This window comes from Anneissia japonica, unplaced genomic scaffold, assembly GCF_011630105.1.
Source record: "Anneissia japonica isolate Jap-2015-1 unplaced genomic scaffold, ASM1163010v1 scaffold9_len2422644_cov172, whole genome shotgun sequence".
NCBI classification, from domain to species: Eukaryota; Metazoa; Echinodermata; class Crinoidea; order Comatulida; family Comatulidae; genus Anneissia; species Anneissia japonica.
In genome coordinates, this window is record NW_022758107.1 from 1,037,146 (window position 1) to 1,053,136 (window position 15,991).

The 15,991-nt window shown below is 35.8% G+C and overlaps 1 protein-coding gene across 3 annotated transcripts in view; it reads left to right on the plus strand.

The window, feature by feature from the left end:
• Positions 1-2,495: 2,495 nt before the first annotated feature.
• The window catches only part of LOC117125026 (A disintegrin and metalloproteinase with thrombospondin motifs 3-like), a 33,094-nt gene continuing 19,598 nt past the window's right edge, over positions 2,496-15,991 (plus strand). For 2 of the 3 annotated variants that reach the window (XM_033271376.1, XM_033271378.1), the window contains exons 1-8: positions 2,496-2,804; positions 3,520-3,565; positions 5,328-5,701; positions 13,053-13,197; positions 13,846-14,012; positions 14,606-14,689; positions 15,013-15,157; positions 15,314-15,419. In XM_033271376.1, the coding sequence (XP_033127267.1) occupies positions 2,748-2,804; positions 3,520-3,565; positions 5,328-5,701; positions 13,053-13,197; positions 13,846-14,012; positions 14,606-14,689; positions 15,013-15,157; positions 15,314-15,419 (1,124 nt within the window). In that variant the 5' untranslated portion in view covers positions 2,496-2,747. The remainder of the gene's footprint in view (positions 2,805-3,519; positions 3,566-5,327; positions 5,702-13,052; positions 13,198-13,845; positions 14,013-14,605; positions 14,690-15,012; positions 15,158-15,313; positions 15,420-15,991) is intronic. The other variant, XM_033271377.1, reaches the window with a different exon arrangement.

Consider the following 15,991-nt stretch of genomic DNA (forward strand, 5'->3'; position numbering starts at 1 on the left):
TCGATATCACAGTTTCTATTTTACAGGAGCAGTGGGAGCGGTGCGGCAGGTCAGACGCCCACCTGACCAAAAAAACAAATATTTCGCCCCAAATTTTATCTAGAATAATATTTATTAGGACCAATAAAGAAGAAAAAAAAAGTTTATCGCCCTCGCGCGCATATCTTCAACAGTATTAAAAAAAACCCCCACAATTTACAGTATTGCAAAAAAAAAAAAAACACAATTTAAAAAACAATTATTATTTTTGATTTTTATTTTTTTTTCACAATTTTTAAAAAATTTCTTTTCATTTGTTTTAGATAGTAGTTAGTAGATATTGTTTGTATTACCTCAATCCTGTATTCTACTGTGAAATTGACCCAGCAAACAACCCATGTGTGGTATTTGGCTTTAGAAAAATAATAATAATAAAAAAAAGGAAAAATAAAAGCCTCCCTCTCTGACTGTAATTGGGGGAGAATTCAACGGGACCAAACCGTCCCGCATAATAATTTGGGAGAAAGACAATCATATTCAAAATTTGTATTCTTACGAGTTCATTCAGAAGTGCATCTATAAAATGTCTAATAAAAACCCCAGCTTTTGCGGGGGTAGGTGGATTGGACCCCATAAGGTGCGTTCTGTCAAGGTGGCTCCCCTCTATCTATGACTACATTTAACATAGGAAGTGAATAAGAAAATTGCCCATCTGGTGTGCAATTCAATTAAAACCAGCCTTTTTTTTCTGGTAGAAAACTAACTTGATACTTATAAGAATAATGTTTAAATAATAAATATAATGGACTAACTTAAGATGTAGGCCTTGCGACGCCAGCAGACCTTACATCACTCTCCGTGTTGAGAAGAAAATCCCATGCTTTAGCTAGTCATGTAATCGTTTCCTCTGTAATTATGTTGCCATATTGACACTCTATTTTGGAATGCAAAATAATACCCACAGGAGAACGATAAGATAATATTTGACTGTCTTATTGTTGTTCTAAAATAATCCGCCCGATGACATCATACCGTGTCTACCAACTGGTGAAGTAAAGCCCTATTTCTGTATCCGTAACCGACGATTAAGCCTATACGGTCGTTAAAGGTGACTCACAGTGGTATTTGGCAGACAAGCGCACCAACGTATAATCGGCGTTCCGTTGTTCAAATCCTTTCAAAATCATTGATCAGCATAAATATGAACTGGTGCATTCTAAATGCAATGGAATTATTGCTTCTTCTCAAAACAAAATCTTAGAACTCAGAAAAAAATACAACATAATGGTTAAAGACAAGAAAGCATACAGGAGCATTTTAACATAGGGTGTCCATTAAAAGACAAGTATAATTACCTACTCTAAGTAAAGTAATCATCTTGCTGGCTATTTTCGCCCGTAATTGCCTCAGGTCGGTTCTAGAAATCGCGTCATGAATGCACGTCGCATTTGATTTTGACGCTTTCAGACATAAAGCATATGGAGCATTCTATGTCATTGTTATTACCTCACCTAGCGATAGGCCCCTTTGAGATGTTCTTGTTCATTCGAAGGATATTAAAACAAACTAGGACATCAGTTTATAGAATATAGATAATCAGATTCAGAAATAAGAATGATCAATTGGTAGATAAATATTCATGTCATCAACATTATCGGTAAAGATGCGACTTTAAAAATTCACATTATAAAAAAAAAGAATAGCGTCATTTATAGGGTATGCGTAATGAAAAAAAAATCGCTTTCGCTAGAAAGTGGGCCTTCTATGTCCAGAGCAGACCAAGGGAATAGAAAACTTCAATCCATACGTGTTTCTGTATTGAAAGTGGCGGAGGTTATCAATTACAGTTAACACCTAGTTTGCCGCCGCCTTTCGTCGATTTATTTTTTTCTTTCTAAAAACAGAAATTATGACACATGAATCATGTAGTATTTAATATTAAATTGTTCATGGTTGGATGTACCGTACCATATTCTGGGAAATATTAACCATTTTTAAAAAGAAATATGCTAATTAAAAAGTATACATGGCAAGTAACCACATTTATCAAAAGAAAAGAAAAGATATATATAAATAATACTAAATAGAACTTTAAGAACAAGGAACTATGGATGGCCGAATCATCGGTGTACTGATGACATAACGTTTTGGACGGAGATTATTGGCAGGGAGGTAATTAATTATGGTCCAGGATAGAGCGTGGGCCTATGTAGGGAGAACTGCATATAATACAGAAAATGAAGAAAATGTTATAAATCTACTGTCGTTTGCGAAAAGAACTAGAGACTGTATACTGTAAGTCATCTACCTATTTATCTCGATGAAGTTCCCCTCAAAGGTGATAGATCAAGGGAAATGGCATCGTATAAGTGTCCAGAACTACTGAGTATAGTGTAAGCACTTTTGCTCCGCCAATGCCAGCGCTCGTATTTCAAAATGGGCGGAGTTTATAGACGTCATAGTTAACGTCATTTGATATGGTAGTCAGTGGGCGAATTCGCTTATAAGACTGCATCGGTTGCTTGTGTATTGCCAGACCTTTCGGGTATTCCACTTCCGCGGAGTGCTTTGTGTTGTTATTCGTTTTATGTACATTTAACTCTTAAGAACAATCTTTTGGCCAGCATTCTTCCTAGTTGCACTTCGCTATCCTATTTCTTTTTTTTAGTTTACTTGGAACTATACAGTACAACCTGATTGGCGCTAGTGATTGAGTTGGTAAAGTGACGACACAAGGCGACCCGCGACCGAAAGGAGACACCATCGCAATGGCGAACCGTATCGCGCTTGGATTACTGTTCGTGTGTGTAGCAATCACAGTTCAGGTAAGATTTTTCATTCGCTTAGTTTATTTTATATCCATTCATATTTACTGAGTAGGTTTACAGTGAATGAAGAGACGCCAGTTAAGTATTGACATTCCTATACAGTTCTACTACAAGCATCCCCATCGGTAGAATACAAAAGACTTGTAAACTAATTGAAGTCAGTTCAACTTCCTGTTGTAAGTGTTGAGGGAGGCGTGATTTCTTAAAATTCACTACGAGGCCATGTGATAAGATGAAACCTTTAAAATTCGACCTGTCAGTTGTGGTCAGAAGCAGTACTGTACTGCATTTTTCAATTATATTGTACACAAAACGTATAAAATGAAACTGTTTTTATACCTTCGCCATTGCACTATAAAATAATAGATTCATTGTAAATAATATGTAATACATTATTAAACATATATTTTACAATTTTGACAATTTTGAAAATTGAATAAGAAGTTTGGACATTGACAGCCTGACATGGCTCACTGTATGATGATGTACTGTATGGCGGATTGATATCAGTCCAACTAATCTTGTGGTTGCACATCACGGGTGATTTTCTGTGAAAGTAAATGATAGTATGACACTGTCTTTTGGGGAAACTTCAGTACAATACCTCATAAAAAACCCTGAACGTAAAATAAGGTCATTAGAGTATAGGTAATTAAACGCGTGAAATAGTTTTACAGGTTTCTAAAGTTTACTTTAATATTTTTGTTCACAGGTTAACGGAGAGGAACAAATGCCTAGAAATCTACACAAAAGACATGGTAAATTCAAATCGTTCTTGTATTTATAAATTGCATTATATTCTGGCACACTAATTTGTTCTTTAATCATGGTACTTGGTATCGTTAATTTTGACGGTGATTAACTATCTTAAAATTATGAAGACACGGTTTCTTTCCCTTTATCATGCCATGCTCACGCTACCTAAAAAATCCAGTTTGTGTAAATCCATAATGGAGGCTTGTAACTTGACACATGGTCAAACCATTTTTATCTGAATGGTTCTAATAATAGTAATAATGATTATAATAATAACTAAAAAAAACTAAAAATAAATAAAAATCACCCCGACAACAATCAAATAATCAACAGAAAGCGTCAATGACATTTTAATGAACGTGACATTTGTTTCAGTTAACCATAGTAAATCAGACGCCGCATTGGTTTGGCTATCGTAAAAATATTAGCTAACAATTTTAAATTATTAGCTAACAATTTTACGTTATTATAACATATAAACGTTTTTCTTTTCTTTAGAATCATAAGTACGTATTTATAACATATTTTTGAACTAATTAACGTTCCAAACTTTGCTGCTTGTTTGTGGTAGCGTTTTTATCTGACAAAACATAATCATAAAATAAATGGAATTCCTTGGAACACCTAAACACAACGTTCATGAATGTTAACATGAGCGCAGATCATGGGGACGGGGGACGCGTCCCCCTCACATATTTCAAGAGGAGTTGGTCCACACAACATTCGATCGCAAAGTAAATCAAGAAATGCCTGAAAGTTGTCAAAATTAATTGCATAAATTCATGACCCAGGTTTTAACGAAAAAGCACTGCACAACCAGTATTTGATGATGAGTTTTACTAGGCCTATCATTTCCGGCCATCTAGGTACTATTTTCTTAAATTTTCATACCTCAGCTCCAACCATGGTGAGCTGAGGTGTGGAACAACGACTCCCCCCCCCCCATCATTCAAAACAGACCTGTGCCCTTGAATGTTAACTTACCGGTATAATAACGTTTTGTGTTTGCTGGGAAATCACTATTCGAAATTTTAGAACAATTTGGGATTCAGTTGTATTTAATGATTAAGAAAATTATTAAATATTTTTATTAGTTCTGGTTATTACCTTACTAAGTTCTTGTTTTCTACATATCTGGCAAAATATTCCCAGCTAACAATTTTACGTTATGATAACGTTGCTTTTGGTGTATTTTACGACTAATAACGTTACTTTCTGACATTGGTAACCTAACCGCCACGTTTACAACAACTGTTTTGAAAGTGTACCATGTTAATGTTTTAAGTATTATAACAAATACTAATGTGAAAACATTAGTAGTATTAAATTGCCACTGTAACATTTACGGACAAAACCAACACAGTATTAAAAAAAAAAACACAATGGAAAAATAAAGGGGTTAAAAGAAGGTAGAATAAATTCGTTTTACTAGTCATAATGTTAGTGCAAGTCCATAAAGTATCATACAATACATAAAATAATTTATAAGGTTTTTGAGCTACAATACTGAATCGCATGGGCCAATATGTTTTTCTCATCATCTTTATATGCAAACAAGATTAAAGAAACCTTGTGAAAGACTGAATTGATATTTTATAGGGATGCCAAAATAAAATTTAAACAATTTAGTATAAAATAATAAACAAAAGAACAGACAAAAATTCAGAACATTTCAACTTGACGAAACTCGGTGATGAATAACGCTTTCCATTTACCGTAAAATAAACTGAATTTAAATTCTTGCTGACATGTTGTTCTTTGCAGCTGACTTAGTAAATCGCCTTGAAGACTACAACCTAGTACGACCATACCGATCCACAAAAGAGGGAGAGTTCATTAGCTTTGACTTCTCGACATATTCGAAAGAACGAGCAGAATACAAAAGAATAAAACGAGCCGCCACAGAGCTTCCATTCGAAGAAGAAGCAGATGAGGAAAACCCAAGTGAATATGTAACATTTGAAGTTGATGGAGAACCAACGACAGTGGAAGTGCAAGAAACACCGTTGATTAACAAGGATATAAAGATTCAAAAAATAAAGGATGATGGTTCTGTTGAAGATAAGCAAATTGACGATAGTTGCAGAAGCTACGAGGCCAAAGACAGTGCTGCTTTTGTCATGTGTGGAGATAAAGTGGTAGGTAAAACATAATACAAAACTTGATTTAACTCTACACTCTATCATGTTCTCGAAATATTATAAACGTTAATATTCCTTTTTAGGTAAATGCTTAAAACTAGACAATATAATAACCAACAGTGACAAATTTAGGAAATACTAAAATATTTTTTACAAAGCGTTAACCCAATTTCTTCAACTGATGCGTAAAAGAAATGCCTCCCACGGTTTCAAAATCCAAGCAGACAAATGGGACGTAGAAAAAATGATTTCTCCCGGGGAGAAGATAGTTGGCAGGTAAGAGTTCGGATGCCAAATTAAGTTTACATTAAGCCGTTGTTGTATGACCATGGTATGACGTCACTCCTGAAATAAGGCCAATTCTTCCCAGTTCGGCAATCATACGAGGCTGTGTGGGAGCTACGTAGCTGTGACGCCATGTAGCAAGGTTGTAACAAATACCCCTGAATCGATATAACGGTCATCTTGTAATCCTTAAAAACTCTGTTGATTTTTATAAAATGTTTAAGAAAATTATTCGCTTTAATTAAAATTTAGTACAAGAAAATATTTTCCTCGCCACTGTACTCGAACAGACGCGTAAATTACACCGGTTCCTAAATTCTTTGCCAGATTTCCTAAAATTGGCTTTTAGTCTTTATTTGATTTATATCAAAAAGTCTGTATATCATCGAAACATTCATTTTTTGTTCCAATTACACCAGTTGCAGGTTAATTGGCCTATGGTTCCATAATTATTTGTTGCACTTAAGAAGCAATTATGTCCCTTTGAAGACCCATAGGTCTATGTTATGTAGGTGAAGATTCCTTGTAAAAAGTTATTAAAAGGCTACAAAACATGTATTATATATAATTTATACAAAATCAACTCTGGATAATGGAAGTTACCCGTAAATATAGTATGATTTAGCATTCGATATTGCCGAGAATCGAAATACACTACAACATTTTGAAAACTAAATAGGCTTATTGAGAATGCGATTGGTTGAAATATGAAATTTAGTCATCATCCTATGGTGCTGCTTGTGCCTGGATAAGCAACGTAACTTTTAACATCGCTTTACTTTAATTTATCGCACCATTGCATGGTAACGCCAATTACGGTATGTAACCATCATACTATAATATTAATATCAAGGAAGCTGTCAAACTTCTGAATGAGAAATCAGAATCCGTGAAGTTAATAATTCATTTAATGATCCTAACAGTTGAAATGGGTTTTAAAGAATTAAAATTTCAAACTATTAATTACATGTTTTTTTTTTCTTTTATAATCTTTGTTCTTGGAAAAAAAGGTCGATATTTGTGTTTTCTAAAATTACCATTCTGAATTTCTTTTAATCAAAATTTCGGATCTGTTTTTTTCAATTTCCTGAGAATGATACCTCTTACTGAAAGATCAATCGCACAAGTCGTTGAGCAAAAATGTGCACACCACAGTCGCACATCTCCCATAGTGATCTTGCTAAGACACTGATAGGATTTCACGTAGAACGTGACTGAGAAATCCACTGTCTCTGCCTCTTTAATAATTGGATAATAGAGCGTTGACTTGTTCCAACTCGGCATGTGCTCGCAAGGAAAATTAGGCGCTCGGTTGGCATGCGAAACTCAATACCTCCAGAGTTATATGGTCAGGGAAGCCTACTGTTGATGAAAATATCGAATTTTAGAAGGCATAGTGTTATGTGAGTAGCGGTGAGGTAAATATTCGGGTGGCGTCAGAGCCACAAACAACAAGTAAGGTATGTGACGATAAACAATACGAAAGCGGATCATGCTTTATTGGTTTAATGAAGTCAATTATCATCCCTTTCAAAAAAGTTTGATAAAATTTAATTTACAAGCTCAATCAAAAAATGGATGCTAAACTATTGACAATTGGTATACTTTAAAAGTTTATGAACTATAGTATGGCAACGTATTGACTAGCTCTGTGACATTTTTTGTTGCCTGTCAAAATAATAAGAAGCAAATATCATGAGAACCTATTATAAAAGTGTAACGGGACGTGAGAAACCAAAATCGTACTAGCCTAATATATGTTGATTACCAAAATTAGCGTGGATATTTACCGATATTTCTACAACGATTTTACACTTAATTTAAAGTCAACAACAGATTGCATAACATGTTAACCACCAAGTGATATTTATACTTGCATTTGATTGAACTAGAAATGTAACAGCTTTTGAAATATAATTTATGTCCACTTACCCGTGTACAAATTGAGCAATTACAAGATGGCTAATTAGCGCCGACTAAAACCAATAATGTATGGATATTTTCCATCGAAAATAAGATAATGCGTATTTATAAGATGAAAAGCATGTGAAAGGCATTTAGCTAGGGCTTCCAAATCGAAAGGCCAGTGGTTCGAATCAGAGGTTGAACACGTTTTGCTCCACCTGGAGTATATTGTAGATGCGTAGCCCCCTACCTGGTATTTCGAATGCCAATGCAATGATCATTTGATACCATGAAATATTTTTCCATAGCCTATGGGTGTTTGATTCAATGACCGAAGTAGGCCTATATAACGATTAGAGTACAGTCGTAGTCGTCTTCTTCATCATCATCATCAGCATGATAATCTTCTTTATCATCATCATCATCACTATCATTATCACCATCATCATCAGCATAATCATTATTACATCATCAACAACTTCATCATCATCATCACCATCATCAGATTTGTTAATATTATTATATTGATTATTAATAATTAATTAATTAATTATATAATAATTAATAAAATAGCAACACTAATACTTATTAAGTCATTGTTTAATTTGTAAAATGTGATTAAAACACGTTTATTTATTGAAAGTTTTACAATTTTATTATGACCGACATAACATATATTTTTTTTTAAATCATTTTGTACTATACAGTTAAATAGTTATACTGTATGCGTTTTATAGTCATTCATTCTTTCGAGCATTCATTTCATCAATCACGTACAATTTTATATATAAGAACCAGTAAAATTTTGCCGAGGCTCAGTGTTCTTATTTTTTGGCCAATTTCAGGCTGAAAATGTTCTTATTTTGTTCTTATGTTACACAATTTTCAAACATAGAAAATTGTTATTGTACAGCAGTATACACTGTACTAGAATGTAGGTAAAATTGGTACCCAGAAAATGGCCTCTGGAAAAAATGGCCCCAAATGACAGGTACTGTGTTATAGATGGTATTACATAGTCACACCTATTGCACATAAGGTACATATCTCATTTTTTTTTTAAATTTTTCTAGTTTTTAAATATAAAAATCTCATTTGACATTTTACCTTAGCCTCAAATTTTTCTTATTTTGTTCCTAATTTTTAAGGAATTTAAGCGTCAGTGTTCTTATAAAATGTGTTCTTATAAAAAAAAAAAAGTGTAGTCCTAGTAAATTAATTTCTCTAGCAAAAGCGATATAAGGAAATCACTTGGATTAAAAAGCCTAAAGTAAGTGAAAATTTACACTAAGGCCAACTATCACAATTATGCAGTAGGTCTTTATTGTATGCCTTCTATTATGTGATAGGCCACAACAAGGCCTACTATTGCATTTTCCAGGTCTTACAGTACCTGTTTTTCCATAATTATATTTGTTTTTTTTTCTTTTCACTTCTTAACAAGCATGTACAAAGAATGTCATACTGCAATATGCTATTTAAATAGGCCTGTCGTTATCCATTGGTAACAAGGCAAGCCATACTCTAGCCCAATATTGTCTCCTCGGTAATAAATAAAGCTAAATATTGATACTATTTTGGCCCTTTGTAATTATTAATCAATGAATTGCATCATAGACTAAATTAGGCAAATGACATTATGGACATCATAATGATAATGTGATTAGCAATAATAATCATTTAATGAAATTTCATCTTTACATCGGTGGCGCAGTACACGGAAAAGTACGGATAATAACACGGATCTAGTATACCGTATCTAAAGCTTAAAATAGGAAAAGATAAAATCATACTGCAATCGTCTACATGGTGTCTCGCAGGAATTCATTTATTGTTTATTATTATTATTTTTATATTTTTTTTAATTCATATCCTATGTAGGATTATATGTTTCATATTTGATGCACCGCCCACGTGGTTGTGTGCCACTGTTACAAAAGTGTCATTCCAAATAAATTATTATTATTATTATACTGTAAATGAAAACAATGCTAAGCAACATGTTGTTTTTAAATCAGACAATAATAATATTTTTATAAGCAATAATGACAACATAAGATTTGAATCGCGGACGTCTTGTTATTTGCTTATGTACGGTACTGTATGCAAAGGTTGGATAGAAAATCCCTGACCTTCATGTCTCAAAATTGACATGTGACACGTGACCACCTGACTAATCGAGAGGTGACTCAAGTGGGACTATTTAAAATGGTAATACAGAGTTAGTCAAGCCAGCTCCCCCTAGACTCGCACGTCAAAAGTATTGGACATTTTTCAATTGCGTTCTAAGCCGTTTCTCGATTGAATAGGAAATTACACATTAAAAGGAAGGAACTGTGAAGGGTGATTTGATCATGGGAATTGCTACTGTTCTCGCCAACTATCTGGTGATGTACATAAGGTGTGGAAGACATCTCAAGGGTACACGTTATTGTAAAAGCGGACTCAGATTTGGTTGTGCGGTGCGATAATACAAAAGCAAAAACAAAGTGAAACTTGGCCTATATACGAAATGTACAACGGATCTTAGAAAATAAATTATGAATGATCACGAATCGATTTTTTGAATTGGCAATAATTTACTACTGCTAAACGCTGAGGCAAACCGCACTTCCGCAATTATGTAAACATTTTAACGCCTCTTTTTAGGAACAGAATACCACTTTGTATAGGATATGAATCGGTCTGTGTTCGCTATATTTTGATACATGACCACTTTAAGACACCTTGCATTGTTCCTCTTCAAGAATGAACTTTGGTTAAGGTTAGAAAGATTGACCCAATACCCACATCATCGACGTCATGTTTAGTTCATACGAATCACATTTTTATTTAAATAAGCTCCTATATTAATCATCAAGTTGCGGTTAAAGTGTGAAATTTAGGATCCTCCTCTCTGTGATTGGGTTAAAACTGTGATTCAGTACTCGCCTTGAAATTATATTTATTTTTGGTAGTCAATCAAAACAATTTACGTAAATCATCAAAAACAAAATACAATATTTTGATTTGCGTCTAATTTGAAATTGATATTAACTCATTTATTTTTGTTTTCCATTAGCAATTTAATGTTACAATTATTGTTAAAGTTTCGCTACAAACAGTAATCTATATATTTAAACATCCGTTTATTCAAACCGTAGGCTACTGGAGGCGGCTTGAGCCCTCTTCGGAGTAACACTTCAATAATTTTATTCCATACGATATTTCATCACCTTCGCCTTGGTAGACAAATCCAGACATGTACCGGTAACTTTCTATAATATTAAGATGTTTCATATAAAGGAATTTAAAGATACTGACAAGTAATTGAAAAACTTGAATGAGTCAACGCTATGACCAATTTAGGATGACGATCAGATGTCAGAAAGTCTAAACCTGAAGCTCGGTGGGCCTACGGTCCGTAGTGACCATCTCTCTTTCTTTAGTGTTTGCATCAGAGTGTACAAGACTAGGGGGATCGCCACTCTCCTTCCCGCGCAACAAGTATGTTTTACCTTCCCTGCGTATTCCGTTACCCACTTCATACTCTGGGGCAGGGAGAGTCAACGTAGATAAAATGTCTAAAGAACACAAGCGAATTGCTCAGACTCCCCTCCCCCAAGGTTGAGAGTCTGAGTCACAGCCGTTGCGCGCCAACCGCTTTCGTGAATGTACCTGCTTGCAAATGGTTGTTGCACTACCGTATTGCTCTAATTGCTCCCGTTCCTCCACCCACCCTTGCCGCATGCAGTACTGGACACAAGCCAATGTTCGGTTGGACACCACTGGTCCACTGACTATCCACCGGACTGTCATTTGATGTATCCCGCGCAAATTAAAATACTTTATAATATGGTATCCTGCTACCTTCCTGTCATTCCTAATGTCTACCCCTCCTACTAATGGGATATCTAACTCCTGGTGCTTCCCCTTTACATATTACCGTACTCCACTCATTATCAAGGTGCATACTTCAAGCGATTGCAATCAAATATAGGCCTCATGACCGGCGGAACCGGGGGCTGGGGGCCTGCCTCTCCCACTTTTTGGCAGAAAATCATATAATGTCAACGCAGATTTTTGTATGATCGGCTTCCTCGCAATTCATATTCCCATTCATCTTGCTAGTGTGCCCCCTCCCTACTTTGAAAAACGTTCCGTCGGCCCTGGGCCTACCTAAAATACGGTAGTGTATGGTAGCACGAAATACCGTCATTCAATGTGTGCCGGTAATCTTCTTCGACATCGCTAAGTGTAACATTCTGTTGCTATTTATACCTTGACGACAGAAATGGTGACGTCAATGCCCTATCATGTAAAATTGGAGAACCTCAAAACGGAATACAGTATAATGAAATTATGTTTTTTTCCCTTTAAATGTAGATGACATTAATACACATTATTTGGGTATCATCGTGTGAGAATTTTTATTCTCATGTTTAATATGGGACCTTTTTGGTGACCTAGATTTTATGTTGGTAACGATGATTGGACAATCCAAAGTAAAAGCCTCGTTGAGAGAGAATGGGTCTGAACCAACACGATAAACCACGTCGTTTCCTTGTACTGCATGCCTCTCTGTAGATAAACAGGTCTGAATCGTACTGACTCAGATGATCGACACTTGGGAATGAAACGGAAAACAATACCCGTGACTCATACGTTGTACCATCGATGTTTGAAAATCAAAAGATCTATATTATTCAATAAATGAGTTTAAGAATTCCATCTCTCATAATCGAAAAAGGAAAAAAAAATCGGTATTGTAGTTTACTATCTGTCGTCCTTTCAATAATAATTTGATCATGGATGCATGAGCTTTTAAACTATTATCCGATATTTCTGATAATCGTACATAGGTTTATATTCGTACGCAAAGCATTTCTGGCCTAAAATATTAATTATCTGCTCAGAGTGTTCGGCGGCAGTAGACTGGCATTGCGTGTGGCAAGCGCTAGGAGCGTGTAGAAAATGTTTTTTTTTTTTTTTTTTTTTTCAGCCAACAGATCATAAGCAGATACGAAGTGTGCGCCAATGTTCATATTATGAGAGAGGGAGTTTCAGTGGTTAATAAAGTGGAGGGATTGACTTTCCAAGTCCCCCCACCCCAACCCTCACCTTCTTCTATATTAGGCCTGACTGAATGTTGACCGTTGTTTATTCTTCTTTTGGTCAGAGTGGTGTATTGAACAAAGATGGCAAGGAACTTCTTATTGAACCAATAGAAGATGGATCCGCCAACCCCGACCAAGGAAAGACGCATATCATGTACGATAGACGTAGCCTGACTAAACGAGATGATTCTAAATGGGGAGATTTCGGTGAGTTAATCTGAATGATTTAGAGAAATGTAACCGAATGCTGAATTTCAATCAACCAATCGGTCAGCGGATTGAGCACTAACATCCAAAAAGTAAAAATGCAATACTCAGTGAAAGAAATTAATCTCGGTAAAAATTAATAGGCCTACTTCAAATTCAACTTATAAGGAAGGAAAACCACATAAAGCTGTCAACTAAACCCGAGACCATTCTTCAGGGACCTTACGTTGAATTGATAACACTATGAGATGTGATGGATTCTAACACTGATTTGAAAAAAAAAAAAAAAAAAAAACAGGGATGGCGCCAGCAGGTGGCCGGGGTAGGAGTTGAGAAAAACCACAATTCGTCAGGGAGAAAAAAAAATCATATGTATCTAAAATATGACTCAAACAAGCTTTGGAATCTGTAAATTGTCATGATAATATATTTCGGGGCTTCGCTCCCTGGACCACTTTCGAAAGATATTGAGCGACGCCCACTCTGCTCTCGTCGGGGACATCACCCTCCCCACCCCCACCCTCCCCACCTCATCGGGGATATCGGACCTCCCGTCTTGCAAATCCTGGCACCAACACTAAAAATAAAACACTTGTCCTTATTGATCGTCCTTTCTTTTTGTTCAAAAATCCAATTTAACTAATGTAGATACTGAGGCTATAGTTAATCAAGTGAATGAAGTCGATAGTGACAGAGTTAAGCGCGGAGCCGGAGGAAAATACTACATCGAGACAATGGTTGCCGTCGACAATACAATGGTTGATTTCCATGGAGAAGATAACATCCCTACGTATATTCTCACCATGATGAACATCGTAAGTAGTGTAGTCCTAATTCTTAGGCCCTACTTAGTTCACATTACTTCAGAATGAATCACGATTCAATTAAAATAAGGATGATTTTTTCAGACACATTTTTAGAAGTGAAGTGGTTAAGATGCTTGGGTTCTAATACCAGGCTCCTGGGTTCAATTCCTGTCACAGCAGGACCTTTTCTCACGACAAAATGCAACTCCACTCGCTAGGCCTCAACAAGAGTCTTAGTATATAGAGCATCGTCCAATTCTGTAAGTGTACTCGATGTTGGATGTGAAGGAAATAAGAAATAAGAAATTATGTTTCTTATTTTCAAATTCACACATACCGAATGCGGGAGACCCACATATATGCCTACTGAACATAAGCCTACATTTATAGTTACATATCTATCACTGAATGTCGGGTCGATGTCAAGAATGACTGTTGCTCGTGTACAAAATGTATGTAGGCCTATATATAAAAAAGAAACAGGTAACGATCATAGACATCAAGTGAACTTTAATGAGGGATTATGCCATTATCTGTGTTATATAAAAAATAAAAAATAAAACATAGGCAACAATTTTTATGATTTTTCTTTTGTTATTTAGGTCAATGAAGCGTACCATCACAGCACCCTTCAAACCGACATCACAGTTGCTGTCATCAGGATAGTAATGCTCAGCAAATCCCAGGTATGCCCATATGATTTTTTTTTGCTATTTAGGTCAATGAAGCGTACCATCACAGCACCCTCCAAACCGACACCACAGTTGCTGTCATCAGGATAGTAATGCTCAACAAGTCCCAGGTATGCCCATATAATAGTCCACTAATTTTCCAGTTAGTGGAAGCTTGGCTTGATTTTTTTAGGTCCGTGTGCAAAAAAAAAAATCCTAATTTTTTCGTCACCGCGAAGATATCGCGCACCGCATTAAATCTAACCTTCGTATAATAATTTTCCTATAGTGAAATCGAAATTTATTTCTGACAAACTGTTGTTTTATAATTCATATAGGCAAGTGGAATGATCAGCGGTTCTCCAGCCGCCAGTTTGAGGAAAGTGTGTACTTGGGCTTACAAACAAAATACCCCAGATGATAGCAATAAAGACCATCATGATCTTGCTCTCTTCTTCACACGCGACAGCTTCGGACCAGCAGGTAAGAACCTGACAATGTGTCTCGTGGTGAAAGCAATGCAAGAGTCAATGTGAAGGTTGTTAAAATCGCGTCATACTGCGATGTGTCATTTCGTATATTTGTCGAGTTGGTACTTCGTTTTTAAACATACTTTACATGGGATGATGTTGTTTTCAGGATATGGCCCAGTGAGGGGTATGTGTAATGATCTCAGAAGTTGTGCCCTTACCCGAGATGAAGGCCTTTTATCGTCATTCGTAGCCGCACATGAGGTGGGCCATGTGTAAGTGAACCCGGGCTTTCCTACAGAATGCACTATAACAACTAACCCGTCTCACCGCAAGCTTTATTAGATAGACAATGTTCATCGTATTAACCATCTTTCGTGATTTCTTATGAATTATTTTGGAATTTGCCTAAGGGCTTTTTCAAATTTTATGAAATTCCAGCTTAGCTTCATTAACTGCTTATGCTGCACTTTCGGTTTTTTGTTGAGATGAAAAAAGACCAATGCAGCATTGTGCCTTCAGTACTAAGCGTTTAATTGCAGTGTCTGATGGTAGCCGGAAATGTCTGCAAACAAGACAAATTTTACTAAAATAACCTTAAATTGTCACTCATGTTCTGGCATGAATCTTAATGTCAGATATACCCGGCCATTAGTGTATCATGGAATATCGACAAATTGGCAGGATTTAATTGCAGTGTCTGATGGTAGCCGGAAATGTCTTCAAACAAGACAAATTTTACTAAAATAACCTTAAATTGTCACTCATGTTCTGGCATGAATCTTAATGTCAGATATACCCGGCCATTAGTGTATCATGGAATATCGAAAAATTGGAGGGGTGGGAT